The 21,447-nt window shown below is 65.0% G+C and overlaps 1 protein-coding gene and 1 long non-coding RNA gene across 2 annotated transcripts in view; one reads left to right on the top strand and one right to left on the bottom strand.

The window, feature by feature from the left end:
- Positions 1-2,255: 2,255 nt before the first annotated feature.
- On the bottom strand, positions 2,256-12,923 carry LOC131501276 (uncharacterized). The gene is made up of 4 exons (XR_009256734.1): positions 12,766-12,923; positions 8,284-8,408; positions 7,580-7,896; positions 2,256-3,239 (listed from the first exon to the last, which is right to left on the bottom strand). It is a non-coding gene; the product is annotated as an uncharacterized LOC131501276 (long non-coding RNA).
- Positions 12,924-12,965: 42 nt separating this feature from the next.
- The window catches only part of INTS1 (integrator complex subunit 1), a 29,976-nt gene continuing 21,494 nt past the window's right edge, over positions 12,966-21,447 (top strand). Inside the window, exons 1-13 of the mRNA XM_058711144.1 lie at positions 12,966-13,285; positions 13,829-14,119; positions 16,412-16,608; positions 16,695-16,832; positions 17,097-17,256; positions 17,412-17,517; positions 17,630-17,816; positions 17,912-18,057; positions 18,153-18,294; positions 19,187-19,363; positions 19,888-19,996; positions 20,605-20,725; positions 21,079-21,156. Of these exons, the coding sequence (XP_058567127.1) occupies positions 13,228-13,285; positions 13,829-14,119; positions 16,412-16,608; positions 16,695-16,832; positions 17,097-17,256; positions 17,412-17,517; positions 17,630-17,816; positions 17,912-18,057; positions 18,153-18,294; positions 19,187-19,363; positions 19,888-19,996; positions 20,605-20,725; positions 21,079-21,156 (1,910 nt within the window). The 5' untranslated portion in view covers positions 12,966-13,227. The remainder of the gene's footprint in view (positions 13,286-13,828; positions 14,120-16,411; positions 16,609-16,694; positions 16,833-17,096; positions 17,257-17,411; positions 17,518-17,629; positions 17,817-17,911; positions 18,058-18,152; positions 18,295-19,186; positions 19,364-19,887; positions 19,997-20,604; positions 20,726-21,078; positions 21,157-21,447) is intronic.

The raw sequence follows: 21,447 nt of genomic DNA, 5'->3' as shown, positions 1-21,447 counted from the left end.
CCCCAAACGACCGCAACGGTATCGATGAGCAGCCGCGGATTCTCTCGCTCTCATGCCCCAGACCCCGGGGGAGGTCCTTACTGTGGATTCATCAGACCCTTCCGAGGAGCCGGGCAGGGGGCTCTGGTTCCGGCGAGAGGCCCGGACACAGGCATTTATTCTGGTCTTGCCAAACGGAGACAAGCTGCGTGTCCACGCCGGAGGGCGTGGCCCTTACCGGGGCCGGCCGGGAGCCAAGCTCCGTGACCACAGCAAGCTGCACCTTCTAGGGATGCCGGGACGGTGCCTTCCCACCAGGAGCCTGGCCAGACCTTCCCCATGGCCTTGGCCGACAGAGGACGGCGGGCGTTACGTCCGGCATCGCGAAACAAATTGTCGCGTTTTCCCAAACGCCAACCATTTCTCCCGCTCTCCAGCCCCGGCTGGGCGTCGCACGATTCAGTTCTGTCTCCGCTAGGCACCGGCACAGAGCACAGGTGAGGCGCTCCGTCCCCAAGCTGCCCCCATGTCCCCGGACGCCAGCGCAAGCCCCGGGTCCCCAGGCTGCGCCCGTTGCTGCCCGGCTGACGACAGATTCAGGGTCAGTAATTCTCTGCGATGGAAGCCATCACAGTGCTGCTCACGACGTGAGAGCGTCACGCGTAGGGTGACAGCGTTACCGTAAAGGAAACAAGGCAGGAACAGTCAGAGGAGGACACGCATCAGAGGAGGACACGCATGGACCAGAAAAGAGAAGAGGGACGAGGGCCTTTGCGCCCTGCCCAGGCACATCCTCCACATCCTTGGGTTTGCCCATCGCCCCGGAGCGGCCGCCTCCGCCCCCTCCCTGGGGGCCCAGGCCTCTAATCACGCTGGCCACGGTCACGGCCTTCCCCCGCCCCCGAAGCTGATGGCCCCACCAGTAGTCACCTCCTGAGTGCAAACTCAGGTAAGGTCAGGGCGGGCTCATCGGGGATGACAAAAGAGGTTCCCACCATTCGGGAAACACCAAGGCTTTTAGGAACCCGGGGGGAAGACGGACGTATCTTTCTTATTTTAATGCATCACAGCGCAAAGCAGCTCTGGGAACCCAGAGCCACGTGGTGCGGAAGCCCGAGTCACGAGCAGGTGAGCAGGGACGCTCGAGGACGAGAAGCACCCAGCCGAGCCCCGTCGACCTGGCCGTAACACATCACAGCAGAGGATCCAGTGGAAGCGTCGGTTGTAAATGATCGATACCACGAGAAACGCCAATCTGCACCTGACGTCAAGATGCCAAGATCTGGACACTCCTTTCTGTGCCTCCACTGAGCCCGAGGTCACTTTGGACCCGCCCCAACCTGGGACACCTTGTCCCTGACCAGAATGTCGGCACCGAAAGTCAGGGCGCAGGACGAGTGTGTGGTGGCACTTTTCTGCGAAGGAAACACGGGCTGCGGCTGCCGTCAGGACACCGCGTGGAATTCCTCGGACGTTTATTTTACGTTATTTATTTACTTTTAAGAAAAGCGAAGGAGGGTCTTTTTCTCGTTTCAAACCTACTAATATGCTCTTTGCAGAAAACTTGAACCCCAAACAAGGAAAGAAAACCACCTGTAGCCCCCCCCCCCGCCCCCAATAGGACAGCGTTGGGGACACTTGGAGGGCTTATAGGGACAGTGAGACAAAGTGTGAAGTCAGGTCTGTGCTGTGCAGGGCAGGAGGGCTGCAGTCACTGCTCTGGGTCCCTCCCACCCCACCCCACCCCACTCCCACCCCACTCCCACTCAGCCCCCGGACCAAGAGAGAAGGAGGGGGCACAGGCCGAGGGACTGTCATCCCCTGAGGAGATGCCGCACCTGGGGGACGAGACTTTCCCCATCCATGCCACCTTTCGGTCCTGCCTGACGTGGGCTGCGATCTCTACCCAGCCCCATGCCCTTGGCCTCTGCCCTCCCCACCCCCCCCCCCCCACTGCTGACCGGTCACAGGGTGTCCCCAAGAGCTCCCACCAAAGAAAGCCTAGGGGTGCCTGGGGGGCTCAGCTGGTTAAACGTCCAACTCTCGACTTCGGCTCAGGTCACGATCTCACGGTTCGTGAGTTCAAGCCCCGCGTCGGGCTCTGTGCTGATAGCTCAGAGCCTGGAGCTGCTTCCGATTCTGTGTCTCACATTCTCTCTGCCTCTCTCTCTCTCTCAAATAAATATTTTTTTAATTAAAAAAAAAGAAACAAAGAAACCCTACGTCCCCTCTTCAGCTTCAGCCTTTCCAGGGGAAACTTGGGAATGTGGGTGAGGTGCTACCTGGGAGTATGTCGCTGGGCTAAGGGATTCCCTACTCCTCAGTCCACGGCCCTGCTTGCACTGGTTCCTAAACTGTGGCCCCCAGAAGCCCCGGGGCCCACAGAGACAAGCCATGCAGAGGGGCCCCGGGAGCACCCAGCTTTCATCTGCCCTGCCCTCCGTGGCTGACACGAGTGTGCCCCCTCAAAGGCTTGCAGGGGTGGGGAGATCACAGCCGGCTCCCCTGCGTTTTCACTCCGGAGCCCAGAGCTGGGCGGCCCTGAACTCAGCCTCAGCCTGGGTCCCGGGAGTGTGGGTTACGCGGGGTGGGGTCTCCAGAGCACGAGCTCCTGAGCCCTGGGACATCAGCGTGTGACGTCGAGGGCCTCTACCCTGACCCTAATTGAGGACAAAGGGAAACTGAGGCCCGGCCAGAGGGGCACAGTTGCCATGGGACCAGGCGCGTTCCCCGCAGCGACTCTTTGCGCACTCAGGGTCCCGGAGAAACTGCTCTCTGCCACCACCAGTGTTTCCTCCCGGCAGCACGTTTGGGTGCTAGGTGCCCGGACCCCAGTCCTGCTTCCTCTACCTCTACCCCCCCCCCCCCCCAACACTTGGGAGTGCCCGCAGGTGAGAAACCCAGGACTCGGGGCCTCCCGGGGTCAGAGAGCTCGGATTCCCGTGCCTGTTCCTGCGGCTGCTTGCTCCCTTCCCGTGACGGGGGACTCATTTCCTCGTGAGCCAGCCCGTTCTATTTTCAGACAATTGTTGGAAAGTACTTCCCGCCTCCAGCCAGAGGCTGCCTCCCCGGAGCTTCCGCTCGCTGCCCGGCCGAGTCTCAGATATCACACCGCTCGGCCCGGCTGCCAGGGCCCCGGCCTTCCTGGGCACTGGCAGAGCGCGGTCCCTACGGCCCCCTCGCATGCAGCCCTCCAGCCTCACCGCAGGGGCGTCTCGCGGGCGGATTCCGGCGTCCCGTGCTCTGCAACGGACTGTTCGCTAGCAGAGGAAGTTCCAGAAACCTCCGCCTGAGTGTAGACGGGTCTCCGAACTTGCCCCAGCCCCCCCCTCCCCCCCAGCACACGGGCATCTAGGTCCTGATAACCGCTGACTCATGGCTTTGAGACTCAGGCACCAGACTGGTGGGGCTTCCGGCAGGGGTGAAGCAGTTTCTAAATTTAGTGGACGAGGTAGTTGGGAACCGACCAGCGCCCCGGGGAGCCCTGGGTCTCCTCTCCCCGTCCCCCCACCCTGAGTGCCGGAAAGGGCCAGGCCGGGGCTGGGGCTGGGGACACTGACCGGCTGCTTCCTGGCCCGGAGGCAGTTAGGCCACAGGCAGCTGCGGCCCGCCACTCTCCCCGTCTCCCCTGGGGGGCTGGCAGGTCCCTGTTTACCTCCGTCCCTCCCTCACCCTGCAGCCACCCAGCCTGGCATTTCAGCTTCTGGGAGGAGCTGCCCGTCTGGTCCCTGATGCAGGGAATGCCCCCCCCCCCCCCGGCCTTGGTGTCACCCGAACCACCAGTCGCCAGGTCAGGGCAGGGCCAGGTGCAGGTACGGTTCTTGCCATGACCCTGGGACGCGGTAAAAATGAACGCGTCTGCCCCCCTGACCTGCCCCTCAGGCCTGTGCCGGCTCCTGACGCTCCTGGCTTCCCTGACCAGGACCTCGCTCTGTGGGTGCTGTTCCTTGGTCCTGGCGGGTGGCCCTTGGATGCAGCAGGAGGCCGCAAGGACAGTGGTGCAGGCCGCCCACTGGGGGACGAACAGCGGTTCAGCAGTGACAGGAGGTTGTCAGGTGCCAGCTAGGTCCAGGGGCGTTGGGGCCGTGGGTGTGGGGGCGAAGGAAGAAGGCCACGTGAGCAAAGACCGGTGATGGATAAAGGCAGCTATGGGAGGGGGGCTCTGATGTAGGAGTGGGGGGCTCCTGATGTGGGAGTGGGAGTGGGGGGGGCTCCTGACATGGGAATGGGAGTGGGGGGCTCCTGACGTGGGAGTGCAGGGGTGGGGCTCCTGTCGTGGGAGTGAGGCGGGGGGGGGCTCCTGACGTGGGGGGGGCAGCTCATGATGTGGGAGTGGGGGGGCTCCTGATGTGGGGGGGCTCCTGACATGGGAGTGGGGGGGCTCTGATGTGGGAGTGGGGGGCTCCTGACATGGGACTGCAGGGGGGGCTCTGACGTGGGGGGGCTCCTGACGTGGGAGTGGGAGGGGCTCTGATGTAGGAGTGGGAGTGGGGGGGGTTCCTGACATGGGGGTGCTCCTGAGGTGGGAGTGGGGGGCTCCTGACGTGGGGTGGCTCCTGACGTGGGAGTGGGGGCTCCTGACGTGGGGGGGCAGCTCCTGATGGGGGAGTGGAGGGGGCTCTGATGTGGGACTGGGAGTGGGGGGGCTCATGATGTGGGGGGGGCTCCTGACATGGGGGGGGCTCCTGACATGGGGGGGGTCCTGACGTGGGGGGGCAGCTCCTGATGTGGGAGTGGGGGGGCTCTGATCTGGGAGTGGGAGTGGGAGTGGGGGGGGCTCCTGACTTGGGGGGGGGGCTCCTGACGTGGGAGTGGGAGGGCTCTGATGTGGGAGTGGGGGGCTCCTGACGTGGGACTACAGGGGGGGCTCCTGACGTGGGGGGGCTCCTGACATGGGAGTGGGGGGCTCCTGACGTGGGACTGCAGGGGGGGCTCTGATGTGGGGGGGCTCCTGACGTGGGAGTGGGGGGGTCTCTGATGTAGGAGTGGGAGTGGGGGGGTTCCTGACATGGGGGGGCTCCTGATGTGGGAATGGGGGGCTCCTGACGTGGGAGTGGGGGGGGCTCTGATGTAGGAGTGGGAGTGGGGGGGCTCCTGACATGGGGGGGCTCATGATGTGGGAGTGGGGGGCCCCTGACGTGGTACTTCAGGGGGGGCTCTGATGTGGGGGGGCTCCTGACGTGGGAGTGGGGGGGCTCTGATGTAGGAGTGGGAGTGGGGGGGGCTCTGATGTAGGAGTGGGAGTGGGGGGGGCTCTGATGTAGGAGTGGGAGTGGGGGGGGCTCCTGACATGGGGGGGCTCATGATGTGGGAGTGGGGGGCCCCTGACGTGGTACTTCAGGGGGGGCTCTGACGTGGGGGGGCTCCTGAGGTGGGAGTGGGGGGGCTCTGATGTAGGAGTGGGAGTGGGGGGGGCTCCTGACATGGGGGGCTCCTGATGTGGGAATGGGGGGCTCCTGACGTGGGAGTGGGGGGGCTCTGATGTAGGAGTGGGAGTGGGGGGGCTCCTGACATGGGGGGGCTCCTGATGTGGGAGCGGGGGGGCTCCTGACATGGGGGGGCTCCTGACGTGGGAGTGGCGGGGGCTCTGATGTAGGAGTGGGAGTGGGGGGGGGCTCCTGACATGGGGGGGCTCATGACGTGGGAGTGGGGGCTCCTGATGTGGGACTTCAGGGGGGGGCTCTGACGTGGGGGGGCCTCCTGACGTGGGAGTGGGGGGGCTCTGATGTAGGAGTGGGAGTGGGGGGGCTCCTGACATGGGGGGGCTCATGACGTGGGAGTGGGGGCTCCTGATGTGGGACTTCAGGGGGGGGCTCTGACGTGGGGGGGCCTCCTGACGTGGGAGTGGGGGGGCTCTGATGTAGGAGTGGGAGTGGGGGGGCTCCTGACATGGGGGGGCTCCTGATGTGGGAGCGGGGGGGCTCCTGACATGGGGGGGCTCATGACGTGGGAGTGGGGGGCTCCTGACGTGGGACTTCAGGGGGGGGCTCTGACGTGTGGGGGGCTCCTGATGTGGGAGTGGGAGTGGGGGGGGGGCTCCTGACATGGGGGGGCTCATGACGTGGGAGTGGGGGCTCCTGATGTGGGACTTCAGGGGGGGGCTCTGACGTGGGGGGGCCTCCTGACGTGGGAGTGGGGGGGCTCTGATGTAGGAGTGGGAGTGGGGGGGCTCCTGACATGGGGGGGCTCCTGATGTGGGAGCGGGGGGGCTCCTGACATGGGGGGGCTCATGACGTGGGAGTGGGGGGCTCCTGACGTGGGACTTCAGGGGGGGGCTCTGACGTGGGGGGGGCTCCTGACGTGGGAGTGGGGGGGCTCTGATGTAGGAGTGGGAGTGGGGGGGCTCCTGACATGGGGGGGCTCCTGATGTGGGAGCGGGGGGGCTCCTGACATGTGGGGGCTCCTGATGTGGGAGTGGGGGGCTCCTGACGTGGGACTTCAGGGGGGGGCTCTGACGTGGGGGGGGGCTCCTGACGTGGGAGTGGGGGGGCTCTGATGTAGGAGTGGGAGTGGGGGGGCTCCTGACATGGGGGGGCTCCTGACGTGGGAGTGGCGGGGGCTCTGATGTAGGAGTGGGAGTGGGGGGGGGCTCCTGACATGGGGGGGCTCATGACGTGGGAGTGGGGGGCTCCTGACGTGGGACTTCAGGGGGGGGGCTCTGACGTGGGGGGGGCTCCTGACGTGGGAGTGGGGGGGCTCTGATGTAGGAGTGGGAGTGGGGGGGCTCCTGACATGGGGGGGCTCCTGATGTGGGAGCGGGGGGGCTCCTGATGTGGGACTTCAGGGGGGGGCTCTGATGTGGGGGGGCCTCCTGACGTGGGAGTGGGGGGGCTCCTGACGTGGGAGTGGGGGCTCCTGATGTGGGACTTCAGGGGGGGGCTCTGACGTGGGGGGGCCTCCTGACGTGGGAGTGGGGGGGCTCTGATGTAGCAGTGGGAGCGGGGGGGCTCCTGACATGGGGGGGCTCCTGATGTGGGAGCGGGGGGGCTCCTGACATGGGAAGCAGCAAGAGCAGAGTCCAGAGAGCAGAGCCCCACGAGGCGCCGGCACGTGGCAGCCAGGGACACACGCCCACGCTCCCCCCCACACAGTCGGGCCACATTTGGAAGCGGTCTTTGGCGGTCTGAGTCAGGTGAGGGTCTGCGATCACCCTGGATCCGGGCGGCCCTCGGCCACTGACAGGACAGGGGGAGACACGGACGCAGAGGCCACGGAAAGAGGCGGCAAGGGCTGGGGATGCCAGCTCCTCCCTGAGCGGCCACGAGTGCCAGCTGCCTCCGGAAGCCGGAGGGACGCAGAAGGACCCTCCCCCGGAGCCGGAGGGGGAGCGCGGCCCTGACACCTTGACCTCCGACTCGGGCCCCCTGCACCTGCAGAGAATCATCCCCCGCGGTTTGGGCCTCGGTCTGCGGCATGTGCCACGGCAGCCCCGGGACGTGACACAGTGCGTCTCAGGGAGGCACCCGTGCTGGCACCCACGGGAGGCCGTGGAAGGCAGACCCCTGGGCCCGGCCCGGGCCCCTGCACTCGGTTCTGGGACGGGGCCGCCTCAGTGTCCCCCGCGAGCCCTCCCCCCCCCCCCCCCCCCCCCCCCACGAACCATGGCGGAGTCCGGGGTACAGCTTCGGTGGCGGAGGCAGTAGGAGAAGAGCAGCACGGCCTGCCCGGGGAGGGAACCTGGAGGGCTTCTCGGAGGAAGGGGTGGGGCTGGGAGGTTTTGAGGGCGAAGAGGGGCGTGTGTTTCCGGGGATCCTGCAGGCAGCACGCGGTGGCGGGTCCTGGGCGGGGAGATCTGCAGGACCTGGGCAGAGGCGGTCCCCCTGCGCCCGGACCCTGGGACCCCCCCCCCACGGGCGAGCTTCTTCGTCAAAGAAAACCGCCTCCGGGGTGGTCAAGCCAGAGCCTGCGTCTCCAATCCTGGGTCAGAGGTCAGAGGTCGGGCACAGCCCACTTTCCGCCGGCTCTCGCCAGCCGTCCCATCTCCCCCCGCACGCGGTTGGCACTGGGCAGAACGTCGGCAGACTCGGGAGTCTGGCTCTGCTTTGGCCCTTCTTGCCCTCCTCCCGGCCCCTGCCGCCCGCAACGGCCCAGCTCCGCCCGCCCGGGGAAGCCTGGAGGAGGCTCTTCCCCTACGCTCCCCGGGGCAGCCTGGAAGGGCAGGTGGGGAAGCTGGCAGCCGTCGGCGGTGGGAGCAGACGCTCAGCCCCAGCCCCCTGCCCGGGGCTCGCCCGGCACCTGCCCCTCTCCCGTGACCTGCTCCCCTCCCCGTCTCTCCTCCCACCCTCCCAGCCCAGCCGTCTGTACCAAACAACCTCCACACTCGGTGGCTTCGAAAAGTAAGGACGAGCTTCGCTCACGATGGAGTCGCGTCAGCAGACGACAAGCCAGCCTCGCGGGACCCCACTGTCCAGATCTGGAGTGTCTTGTGCCTGCGATAAACAAAGATAGTGAAGGATTGAATCTGCTGGATGAGGAATCCTCGAGTCCATCCTGAGGGGAAGGTCATGGGCCAGCGCTGCGGGCAGGGGTGGGGGGGGAGGGGAGGGGAGGGCAGCTCTCCCCGACATAGGACGAGGACGGGGGAGGACGAGGCAAGCACAGAAGCGCCTCCGGCCAACTGCGGTCGTCGTGACGGCGTCGGGCACGGGTCAGCAGGGAAGCTGAAACGGAGCGGCTGAACGTTTGGAGGGTGAAAGACGGGAGAAATCCAGCAGACACCCCTCGAACCAAGTAATCAAGTTATTGCCAGGAGTGAGATAAGTTACACTTAAGGTCACGTGCCTACTGATGGGGAAGAAGTTAGCGTCTCTGCACTGTCCTTGCCAGAAATGTGTAACCTGAGCCTAACTGTGAACCAGCAGACAAGCCCGAATCGGGGGGAATTCTACACAGTAACAGGCCTGGACCCTTCCAAAATGTCAGTGTCGGGGCACCTGGGTGGTTAAGTCCGTTGAGTGTCTGACTCTTGATTTCTGCTTAGGTCACGATCCCAGGGGGGTGGGATCGAGCCCTATGTTGGGCTCTGCACTGAGCATTGAGCCTGATTGGGATTTTCTCTCTCTCTCTCTCTCTGCCCTCCTTCCCAGCTTGCTCTCTCTCTCTCTCGCGCTAAAATTAAAAGAAAGAAAGAAAGAAAAAAAGAAAGAAAGAAAGAAAGAAAGAAAGAAAGAAAGAAAGAAAGAAAGAGAAAGAAAGAAAGAAAGAAAGAAAGAAAGAGAAAGAAAGAAAGAAAGAGAAAGAAAGAAAGAAAGAGAAAGAAAGAAAGAAAGAAAGAAAGAAAGAAAGAAAGAAAGAAAGAAAGAAAGAAAGAAAGAAAAGAAAGAAAGAAGCCAATGTCGTGAATTACCCAGGAGGGCTCAGGGACTATTCCAGAAGAAAGGCTACAAGGGTGGGGGTGGGGGGATAGGGCCATGGAACGCAATGCAGAATCTTGGATTGTCTCTGCCCTAAAGATATTGCTGGAACAGTGGATGGGGCCTTGATAAAGCCATAGATTAATGAAAAGCATTGCTTTGATGTTAATGTCTTGATGTTGACAATAGTCCGGTTATTGTATAAAACAGCTCCTTGTTTTCAGGAAATACACACTCAAGCGTTTACGGGTGAAGAGGAATCTTCTGCTACTCATTCTTAAATGGTTCAGGAAAAAATTGTGAATGGATGGAGAGAAAGGGATAGAGCAGAGACAATGTTCTGGGATTCAGGATGAAGGCTGTCTAGTACTCGGTACTCTTCTTGCAAATTCTGACAACACGTCCCCCGACTTGTTTTAAAAGATTCTTTTTTTGTTGTTTATTTATTTTGCGAGAGAGAGAGAGAGAGAGAGAGAGAGCATGCAAGCGAAGGGGGGGCAGAGGGAGACAGAGAATCCCAGGCAGGCTCTGTGCCATCAGTGCAGGGCCCGATGTGGGGCTTGAACCCACGAATCGTGAGATCATCATGTGTGCTGAACCCAAGTTGGACACTTACTGAATGAGCCACCGGGGCGGCCCTCAAATTTCATTTAGGCTTCAGGGGCTTAAAAGAACAACGGTCACCACCTTGCTCGAGGGTCTGCACTCTGGGCAGGGCAGCAGCGGCAGTCTGTCTCTGCACCCCCCCACCCCCCCCCGTCAGGTGGCACAGTGGCTGAGTCACAGCTTGGAGCTCAGCAGGAGCGGCGGGCCATCCCAGTGACGGGGAGGGAAGCGGGCACGGCAGGCTCCAGAGCGGGCACAGAGGCTGGGGTCTCAGACAGCTTTGTTTCAAAACCTCACTGCCCTCCAAAACTATGTAACTGTGTGAGAACAAGGAAATGCTAATCAGCTGGATTGTAACAATCGTTTCGCACAGCGTACATATATCAAACGTCGCACGTCATACCTTAAATACCCACAAATTTTGTCAATTATACATCGGCGAGGTTGGAGACAAGTAAGTTTTTTCTGGCTCTTTTCTCGATAACTTTATTGGGCTACAAACCATAACATTTACCGTTTTGAAGTGTGTGATTTGGAGGTTTTTGGTGTTTTCACGCGTTGTGCGTCCAGAGCCACCCTCAAATTCCAGGCGTTTCTATCACCTGGAGAGAAACCCTGTGCCCGCTCAGCAGCACCCCCCCCCCCCCGCTGCCCTCCCCACCCCCAGCGCCCACTAATCTGCCTTCCGTCTCTGGGGATTTGCCTGTCCTGGGCTTTTCATATCAATGGAACCAGACAATGTGTGGTCTTTCTTGCACGGCATGTTTTCGAGCTTCTTCGTGCCGTGGATGGTGCTTCCTTCCTTTTTATGGCTGAATAGCATTCCACCATGGGGACAGACCACTTTCTGTTTATCTGTTCATCTGTTGCTGGACATTTGTTTCTACCTTCTGCCTGCTGCGAACAGTGTCGCCGGGAACATGGGTGTGCAAGGCGTTTATCTGAGCACTTCCAGTTCTCTGGGGTGCACGCTCGGGAGCACTCTGGCAGGGCCCCGTGGCAGCCCGGCCCCTTCCCACCGCCGGGCCACATCTTGGCCAGCACTTGCTGGTGTCTGTCCTCGCCGGGTGCAGCGGCCGCCCTTCTGCTCTGAGCCCTACTCCGTGCCCACGCTGAGGACCGAGGACCGGGCGGTGACCCTGTCCTCCCAGCCCACGCACAGGGCGCCGGCCCGGGGTCCTGGCGTTCCCGCAGGGCAGGGATTGAACGTGGGGGGCTGCGGGCAGGTGTGGCTGGCACACCGCCAGGCCTCCGGCGGCCTCTGCACTGTGAGTGTCACGGCCACCTGCTGGAATGAGGGCCCACGTCCCTCTCCCACCCCAGAAAAGCAGGTGCGCTCCTGCTGTGGGCAGAAGGAGGGCTTCGGACGGGGTCTCGGCTGTGGTGGCTACGGCGTGGTACCAGGTGGGGGCCAAAGAGCAAACATTTCCTCATCATGGTTCTGGAGGCCGGGAGTCCAAGATCCGGGTGCCGCAGCCCTGGTGTCTGGTGGGAGCCCGCTTCCCGCCTTGCAGACGGCGCCTTGTCGGGTCCTCATCTTGGGGGGCTGGGGAAGGAGTCGGGGAAAAGTCTCCCAGCTCCCGGCGCTTCTTGTCACGGCACCAATCCCAGGACCAGAGCTCCACCCTCCAGCCCTGGCCCTTAGAGCCTTCCCCTGCTGAGGGCAGGGCCTGGGCTGCCAAGCTCCCGGGACCTGCCGGCCGCTTCCTGGGGCCCGTGGTTCTGAGTAAGGACAACGACCACGGCAGGGAACGTGGCGCCTCTTTGGGGGGAGGGGGCGCTACAGGGCACCGGGCACCTCCCATGGGCTTTCTTACACCCTCCACTGCCCTTGGCAAGGTGACCCCACTGCTGCCTCCCTCCCCTGGCAGAAGGGCCCCCACTGGCCACGCCAGGGGACATGGCTCTGGGCTCCCAGTAGCCCCCCCCCCCCCCGTGACAAAGGATCCTCGCTCGTGCCTGCTGTGCCCATCGGTTCTACCAGCCACCGCTGACAGAGGGACCCCCGGTGGGGCCAGCAAGGCCCCTGCCCCCTGCTTTAGAGCATGCGCTAAACGGCTTGCAGTGGTGTGCCCTCCTGTGTCCCTCTGAGACACACGTGGGGACCCACATCCATTCCTGTGAACGTGACCGTCACGAGGGTGGGCCCGTCTCCCCCGTCTGGTCACTGCCCGCCTGCGGACACGGCTGGCTACGCGTCCACACTGACTGACCGCCCTTTGCAGGTCTTCACCTGGGCCCCACTGCCTCCTCCTCCCCTGAGGCTCGGCCCTTCCCTACCTGCAGTCGCCACCGAGGAAGGTCCCTTAACTGCAGACCGCTGCTTTGCCAAAGCTCAGGTCCGGTAGGAGCGCCGCGCTCGGGGTTCCCACGGCCTGTCCCTTCACGCCAGGCCGCCCACTCTACAGAGGAAGGCACCTGACTGGCCAGTGAGGCTATGGGCCGGGCAGTCGCTCCGGCTTCGTCCCTTCGTGGTGCAGGGTGGGGCTGCGTCGGGAGACCCGAGGACCGCACGGTGACCCCTGATAGGAGGGGGGGGGAGGGGGGTTCCGGCGCCACGGAGCCTCACTCCGGGAGGGTGGACACGTCCTCTGCCTTCAAAAGGCCTGGGAGAGGCAGCAGAGCCCCACTGTGCAGGCGGGGAAACTGAGGCTGGGATCCCCGCTGCAGACGTGCCCATTCGCAGCCCTGGGCTCCCTCTTCGACCCAACGCGGGCATCCCAGAAACCTGGCCTTTGACAGCCAAACGGGAGGGCGGGACCCTGAAGGTGCAGCACCTCCGGTTCCGAGTCCCCGCGACCCCCTCCCTGAACCGCGTCACCCTCACCTGCAGAGGGCACGTGCCACTCAGGTCGCCGGCAGCGAGGCTCGGCCGGCCTCCCGCCGCCAGAGGGCGCTGCAAGCACCGCGCAGGCGCCTCCCGCCCAACCCGTGCTGTTTTGCTTCCGGTTGTTCTGGAAGTCGTGGTGCCGAGGGTGGCAAGGGTGGCTTCCGGTTCCGGGACGGCCGCGGCTGGGGCGCCGAGGCGGTTCGCTGGGCGGGTGGTGTGTGGGCCGGGCCGCGGCTGCCGGCGGTACCGATCCCTCCCCGGCGGATCCGAGGCGGGGCCCGCGCGGCCCCCGAGTCGCTCCGTCCTGCGGGGCCGCGGCCCCTTCGCCCGCAGGCCCCAGCCCCGGACGGCCCCGGGCGCGAATGAATGAATGAGCGAGCGAGGGGACGGCGGATCGGCGCCGGCCTTCTCCTCGGGTGACACCGCGGCGGCGAGGAGCAGCGCGGGGAGGGGGACAGAATGAACCGGGCCAAGCCCGCGACGGTCCGCAGGCCCAGCGCGGCGGCCAAGCCCTCAGGTGTGGGCTTCTGCCTGCGGCCCGGGTTCCCGGGCGTCGGGTCTGGAACGGTGTCCCTGGGCGGATGGGCCGGCTGCGACCGCCTCCGGGAGGCGGACTCCCTCTCGGGCCACACCCGAGGCTGCAGAGAAGCAGCTGAGGATCTCGCTGGCCGGGGGCGGGCGGCAGCACGGGCCGGAGCCGGGCTGCCTAGCGCCGTGGCCGGGCGCATGTGACCGTACGTCTCGGTGCCTCGTTTTCCTCCTCTGCAAAGCGAGAGGACGGGCGCCTGTGTCAGAATCTTGTTGGGATCAAGTGAGCCGACGCTCCCAAAGCAGGGGTCTGGTCTGGTCTGTAGTAAGCACCGCGTGACTGACCGCACCAGACCCTGCTCTGCCCTGGGCTTGCTGGCAACTGGTTTCTTGCCTGCCTTGCAGCTCGTCTGAGCCCCTCTGAGAAAGCGGGAGGTTGGAGTCCCTGCGCAGCATCCTCTCCCCGCCCCCCCCCCCCCCCCCCCCCCCCCCCGTGTAAAGGTGCACGTGTCCCCATCTCCCCTCTCTGCAGGGCACCCTCCGCCGGGAGACTTCATTGCTCTGGGCTCAAAGGGTCAGGCCAATGAGTCGAAAACGGCGTCCACCCTGCTGAAGCCTGCCCCTTCCGGCCTGCCTTCGGAGCGCAAGCGGGACGCCGCAGCCGCTTTGGCCGGTGCCTCAGCGCTGACCGGCCTCACCAAACGCCCCAAACTCTCCTCCACACCCCCTCTGAGTGCCCTGGGGCGCCTGGCTGAGGCTGCAGTCGCGGAAAAACGCGCTATCTCTCCATCGATTAAAGAACCGTCTGTGGTCCCGATCGAAGGTAAAGCCGGTGTCCGGACTTGGCGGAGAGCAGGCCCCACAGCTCGTCTGCCAGGGGCTCAGGAGAGGCCACTTCCAGGCTTAGCGTGGGTGCGGCACAGGCGGAAGGGTGGAGAGGAGTCCTCTGCGAGTTTGTTCCCCAAAGCGCTTCTCACGCAGGCGCCTCCACCCACCTCGAGCCGGCGAGCTCGTGACGGGGACGGAGACCGGGAAGCATTAACGAGGGCTAGGGCTTGGCACAGGGGGGTCTCGGGCCCCGGCGTGCTGCAGGAGCAGGTGTCCACAGCGGGCACGTTGCTGCAGTGAGCCTCAGCGGCCTTCTCTGAGGTTAGGGTGACCCACGGTTCGGGATCCTTACCCTGAAGCACGCCCAGCTTGTGCCCGTGCGCCGTCTGCTGGGAAGCGGATGGGCTTCGCTCTCTCTGCTCTTCAGCCCCTCTGCGGGGCTGGCTTGGAGTATGACTGGCCGCACTGCCAGCCACTATCCTCCGTGAGCAGCTTCTGTCCTTGGCTCGCCTCCGCTCTGGGCACTGGGGGTCAGCAGTCACCGAGGCAGACCAGAGGGGGCCCTGTGTTCTGGGGAGTCCCCCTCTGCCCGCGCTTCAGTGATCCTCGCCAACGGGGCAGGAAACGCTACGACATTAACGTCAAGAGAAAGTACGTTCATTCTGTAATTTACAGAAAGGCTTTGAGCTGCGCGCATCTGAGATCGCTCCTGGTTTTCTGTGCCATATTCCCACTGATTAATTTTAGCTGCTCCATGAGGCCACGTAGATCAGACCCGTCAAATAACCAGCCAGCCCCAGGTTTGGAACACACAGGTACTCACGTGACAGTGTTGGCAGAGAGAAGCCTCACGAGGGAACCGTAAGGTGGAGGTGAGCCTTAAAGGCTGGCTAGGATCTTGACAGGTGCTCGAGGATGTTGGGGAGTAAACCGCCAGGCAGAGGCCCGCATTCCGGAGAGGAAAGCGTGCCGGGAACGGGCTAGGTCCCGGCAGTGCACGGGGCGAGAATCGAGGCTGGCCGCCGGAGAGGTGCTTGTGCCTGATTCGGTTGGCGGTAGGGAGCCCTGGGGCATGGGGAGCAGAAGGCACAGGTGGGGCTAGCTGCGCTTTGGGAGACGAGTCAGGCCTCCAGTCCAGGCCTGAGCCCCAAGGCGCCCTCCCCTGGCAGCGAGGGCAGGCGGACACTAAAAGCACACAAAGGGCTGGGGCTCCTGCCCGGGCCACGGCTCTCCCAGTTAGTAGCCGTGCGTCTCCCGTAAACGGTGGTTCTGGAGAGCAGGTGGAATGCGGTGTGGAAAGCATATCCTGAGCGATGAGGCACTTTGCAAACAGGAGGCCGCACATAGCTGTGTGTAGCCCCGGGCGTGGGGGACGTCAAGGTCTTCAGCAAGTCTGGCCCACCTGCCCTGCCTGCTCGTCCGCTGTCCTTGGCCCGCGGAAAGCCTTCAGTGAATATCACTGACTCTGTCCTCGTTCGGTGAACTCAGCAGTCGACACCAGCGCCTCCCTGTGTGTGTTTGCGTATTTAAAGACGACCGGAAGGATCTCTCTGGTCAAAGCAGACGGCAAGGGGGAGCGGGAGACACCTGGACCCGAGCGATAGCGAGGCGCCAGGAGAAGGCGTGGTGGCCCCAACATGCTTTCGGGAGGCAGGCTAAGCGAGGCCGCCGCTGACTGTGCGGGGAGGTTGGTGCTCGGAAAGAGGGAAGGACTGAAGACATGGGGGACGTGAACACGGGGGACAAGGTCAAAACCCAAAAAGGGTGCTTTGCAGAGACTGTTAAGGCAGAAACCTCCCTGCAGGCCAGGTCTGGGGAGAGGGCAGAGGCGGGGTCAGCGGCGGTGGGAGGAGACACCCAGAGAAGCAGCCGCGGTTAGGAAAGTCGACAGTGCGAACCGCATTGGGTCAGTCAATTGGAAGACTTAGAAAAAGTGGGCTCGTTTCTAGAAAAACGTATTCTGGGAGCGGGTAACTCCAGGGTAGCCGTGTGGGACGTGGTAGCCAGTCACCTGGAGGTGACGGGGCCGGTGCTCTGAGGCTGTGGGGCACTGTCCCTGCTGCAGGCCGTCGATGGCTGGGTCGGCCCCGTGAGCCCAGCGGGTCCTGCCCTGCTCCCGTCCTGGCGGTTACTGTTGTCCTTCTTGGAGAAGGGGCAGCCACAACACAGCCCTGAGACCCCGCTTGCTGGGTTTCAGCCCTGTCGTCCTGTGTCTTGGCGGGGGGACCCAAAGGTGGGTTCTGCTTGTGGCCGACAGCCCTGACAGAGCCCTTCCTGTGCCTGCCAGTCCCGCCCTCGGTGCTGCTGGACGAGATCGAGGCCGCTGAGCTGGAGGGCAACGATGGCCGCATCGAGGGGGTGCTGTGTGGGGCCGTCAAGCAGCTCAAGGCCACCCGGGCCAAGCCAGACAGCGCGCTGTACCTGAGCCTCATGTACCTGGCCAAGATCAAGCCCAACATCTTTGCCACAGAGGGTGTCATCGAGGTGAGGGCTGTGGGTGGGAGGGGACGGGCCCCGGCGCCCTCCTGCCCTCCTGCCCCCCTCCCCTGACGACACGCCGCCTCCTGCAGGCTCTGTGCAGCCTTCTGCGTCGCGACGCCTCCATCAACTTCAAGGCCAAGGGGAATAGCCTGGTGTCCGTGCTGGCCTGCAGCCTGCTCATGGCTGCATACGAGGAGGACGAGAACTGGCCTGAGATCTTTGTTAAGGTGAGGCCGCCTCTTCTGGGAGCTCAGCGCGGCTCTGGGAGCAGGAAGGGGCAACACTGAGTGTGCGCTGGCCGGAGGCTGGATATCTAACGGCCTGGGGCGTCTCCCCTGTGCGGGCCGCCGCGGGGTGGGGGTGGGGGGTTCGCCCTGGGAGCCCCCCCCCCCGCCCCCGCCCAGGGAGCTGGGACATCGGGGGAGCGGTGGAAGGCAGGCAGAAGCGAGCTGCCCGCTGGGGCCCGGAACGTGGACTTGTGTCACGTGCAGGTGTACATCGAAGATTCCCTGGGGGAGCGGATCTGGGTGGACAGCCCGCACTGCAAGACATTCGTGGACAACGTCCAGACAGCGTTTAGCACCAAGATGCCCCCCAAGAGCATGCTTTTGCAGGGGGAGGTGGGGCGCAGCGGCGGGGATCTCAGTGCTGGTGAGAGACACCGGTGGCCGGGCTGGGGAGAGGACGCAGTTTCCGTGAGGGAGGGGCTGGGGTCGCCTCCCTCCGCAGGACCCGGCGTGGGCAGGGGTGGGTGCTCGTGGGACGGCTGGGGGGAGGGGGGGTGTCCACGGTGGCTCTGTGTGCAGGCGGCAGCCCTCACCCCTCGCTCACGGAGGAGGAGGACAGCCAGACGGAGCTCCTCATCGCCGAGGAGAAGCTCAGCCCCGAGCAGGAGGGCCAGCTCATGCCCAGGTAGGCGCCCCGTGCGGCCCCCGTCGGCAGGGCCCGCGTGCGGCCGGGAGGCAGACGGGGTGGGCCCGTGAGGAGAGCCGGCCCTCCTTCCTTCCTCCCCGCTCTGGCCTAGGTACGACGACCTCACAGAGAGCGTGGAGGAGTACGTCCTCGACATGCTCCGCGACCAGCTCAACCGGCGCCAGCCCATCGACAACGTCTCGCGGAACCTCCTGCGGCTGCTCACCTCCACCTGCGGGTACAAGGAGGTGCGGCTGATGGCCGTGCAGAGGCTGGAGATGTGGCTCCAGAACCCCAAGGTGAGGGCGGGGAGCCCCGCTCCTGGGCTCTGTGGGTGCCGAGCTGTGTGCGGGGCTGACGGGGACCCCCCCCCCCCCCCACCACGTCCCCGCAGCTGACCAGGCCGGCCCAGGACCTGCTGATGTCCGTGTGCATGAACTGCAACACGCATGGTGTCGAGGACATGGACGTCATCTCCCACCTGATCAAAATCCGTCTCAAGCCCAAGGTTCTCCTCAACCACTACATGCTGTGCATCAGGTGCGGCCCTAGTGGGAGCGAGGAGGGCGGCGGGAGGGCAGGGTGGGGGGCGGCCGCGGTCCGCCTCAGGGCCCCTTGGCTCGGCTCGTGTCCAGGGAGCTGCTGAGCGCGCACAAGGACAACTTGGGCACCACCATCAAGTTCGTGGTCTTCAACGAGCTCTCCAACGCGCGGAACCCCAACAACATGCAGATCCTGTACACAGTGCTGCAGCACAGCTCGGAGCTGGCGCCGAAGGTAGGGCGCTGCCTGCGGGGCGGCCTGGCGCTCGCGGGCAGGAGAGCGGCCCCTGGCGCGGGGGCTGCCTCGGCCCGGGAGCCCCACGCCGGACTTGGGGCCTCCGGGCTGCACGACCGGGCATCTGGGTGGAGGTGGCGGTGTGGTGCAGAGCCGCGTGGGAGAGAGCCCCGGAAGGGGACAGAGGGCCCAGTGAGCCACGGTCGCTCCCGATCTCGGGTCAGTTCCGGAGCGGGTGCGGCCGTGTCACGGGACTCTTCCTTAGAAGCTGAAACCGGATTTGTTCCGGAGGGGGCGACACCGAGGCCTAACAAACACAGCCGTTTGCAAGCGAAGTTCCCGTCCGGCCACCCGAGGGGTGGTCTCTCCCAGTGGGGCAGGCGTCTGTGGCGCTTCGCAGCTCTGCGAGTCCCTGGGATCCCAGGGTGCTTTGGGAGAGCGAGAGCAGTGCTGTTGTTAAGGGAATGGGCTAGGCTTGGAAACAGCTGTGCGCAGGGTGGCCGGTAGGCGAGGCCCCTGTTGTCACGGCCGCTCCTTCGTCCTCGTGGCCTGCGGTGCGGCGTGAGGGGGGCTGGGCCGGCTGAGCCAGCGCGTTGGTCCCTGAAGCTCGGCTGCCACGGTGGGGACCGCGTCTTGGTCCATCCCCTCGTCTAACGAGGGCCGGCCCCCTCCAAACTGGCTGCCGGGACAACTAAAGATGTGTCCCCTGCCGTCCTGCTGTCCGTGTGGCGCCCGCTTGTGCCCGTGCGCTCCCGGGAATCGGGCGGGACTTTTTCTCGGAAGGGTTCTGGGAAGCTTCCCGCAGGACGGAGGGAGCCCTGAGAGCAGGCCTGGGGCGGAAGGAACCTGACGGCGGTGGGGAGTGACCCCACGTGCCCCTCTCTCTGCGCAGTTCCTGGCCATGGTGTTCCAGGACCTACTGACCAACAAGGACGACTACCTGCGGGCCTCGCGGGCCCTGCTCCGCGAGATCGTCAAACAGACCAAGCACGAGGTCAACTTCCAGGCCTTCTGCCTGGGGCTCATGCAGGAGCGCAAGGAGGCCCCGTACCTGGAAATGGAGTTCAAGGTGCCTCCGCCGTCCCCTCGGCTCCCGCGCGCGGCCACCTCTCGGGCCGTCTGTGGTTGGCGCCCCGTGTGCCCAGCGGCCGGCCCCAGAGGGCAGCACGGGTCACGTTCTGTGCCTGGCCGCATGTGGGCGACCTCCCGGCTCGGCGTGCGGGCGGGTGGGGGGGAGCCGAGGGGCAGTGTGCCCAGGAAGCCGGGGCCGCGGTGACGTGTTAGTGAGGGGGCGGGTGGTCTGCTCCAGGGAGACTTTAGACTTTGGGGGGTGGAGAGAGATGATGGGGAAGAGGAGGATGGGGGCAGGTGGCAGAGGGCCTCGAGGGCCACGCGGCAAGTTGGCAGCTTCGTTGGCTGAACCTTCTTCCCGCGTGTGACCCGGCCCTGGTCCCCAGACCTCCTCCCGCTGGCCCTCGCAGGGCACAGGGTCCCGGGGCGTCCTCTGTCCTGGCCGCCTGTGTGCGGGGGGCCTGAGCGAGGCCCCCCGGGCACAGGCCCTTCCAGAGCACAGACCTTGCCCTGTGCTTGCAGGAGCGTTTTGTGGTGCACATCACAGACGTGCTGGCGGTGTCCATGATGCTGGGCATCACGGCCCAGGTGAAGGAGGCTGGTGTCGCCTGGGACAAAGGGGAGAAGAAGAGTAAGGACCCGAAACAGGCCCGACTCCGCTCGGGTCACGGGTGGGGACAGCAGGGTGGCAGCGGCCGCTTCCGCGGCTGCAGGCCGTCCCCCGAGGCCCAGCAGACCTGCCCCAGGAACCCTGGGGACCCGGGGGCTTCCTGGGGGCGGCTCCCGGAAGCTGCGCCCGCCTGGTCTCTGGTTGGGTCGCCTGCTCGCTCGAATTCCGGTCTCCCTCACTTCGAGCGTGCCCTGCGGCCAAGGACGGGAGAGGAGCGGGGCGGTGCTGGTGAACTGGGCCTGGTTTGGTTCGTCACGAACCCTGCTGGAAGCCTGGTGCAGACACCTTTCCGGTGATTGATTACCTTAGTGAGGTTGTGAAGAACTCGAGGGGTGAAATCATTTGGAATTTGAGATCTCGTTGAAGTTTTCTTCCACGTGCTGGAGGCTCGTCCGGTGCCCCCTGCGGGTTCTTCCAGCCGCATCGGGGTGTCCCGTCCACCTCTGTGTCCCCTCCGTAATCCTTGGGTGGGTGCGGCTGGGATGCTCCGAGTGTCCCCCAGGCCCGCCTTGAACCCGGCCCCTCCAGCTGCCGTGCAGGCGGGCCGTAATCCCGCGTGTCCTTTTCAGACCTTGAGGTGCTGCGCTCCTTCCAGAACCAGATCGCCGCGATCCAGCGGGACGCCGTGTGGTGGCTGCACACCGTCGTCCCGTCCATCAGCAAGCTTGCCCCCAAGGACTACGTGCACTGGTACGGGCCCGGCTCACTCCGCTTGGACGACGCTCCGGAAAGCCCCGCAGCCCCTTCCCTGGGCTCAGCCAACGGGAGCCAGCTGTCCCTTGAGCGGGGGGACACGGGCTCGCCTGGGGGTGTCGGGGCTCAGGCGGAGCCTGCCGCCGTGAGAGCAGAGGCGGGGTCCTGTCTGGCCAGCCTCGCTGCGGGGGGGGGGGGGGGGCTGCGGGAGGCTCTGGAAGACGCCACGGGAGCATCCGCCTCGAGTGGGCAGCTTCCGCACCTGCGGGGGATGTGTCTTTCTGGGGCCTGGCGGGGTGGGGGGAGCTCGCCGGGTCCCCGCGGCCGGACCGCTCGTCTGTCCCCCGCAGCCTGCACAAGGTGCTCTTCACGGAGCAGCCCGAGACCTACTACAAGTGGGACAACTGGCCACCCGAGAGCGACCGCAAGTGAGCATACCTGCTGTGTGTGCAGGGGGGGGGCTGGGGGCGGGGCGGTCAGCCCCAGGAGGACCACGCAGGTGGGGCCCCCTCGAGCACACCCTGTGCCTCGTCTCCTTCCGGATCCCCAGCCCCGGCGTGCTGTCCACTCCCAGGGGGCCAGCCGGCCACACTCCCCGGGTCAGTGTCACGGCCCCGTCTCCCTGGGTCCAGGGCCACCCTGCCCTGTGTGTCCCCCGTGCCCCAGCTGTCTTCACCACTGGGCCCCCGCTGACCCGTTGGCTTGCTCGTCCCCTACCT

Source organism: Neofelis nebulosa, chromosome 18 (genome assembly GCF_028018385.1).
Source record: "Neofelis nebulosa isolate mNeoNeb1 chromosome 18, mNeoNeb1.pri, whole genome shotgun sequence".
NCBI classification, from domain to species: domain Eukaryota; kingdom Metazoa; phylum Chordata; class Mammalia; order Carnivora; family Felidae; genus Neofelis; species Neofelis nebulosa.
Note: the sequence above shows the minus strand (reverse complement) of the source record. Positions and strands in the feature narration are given on the sequence as shown.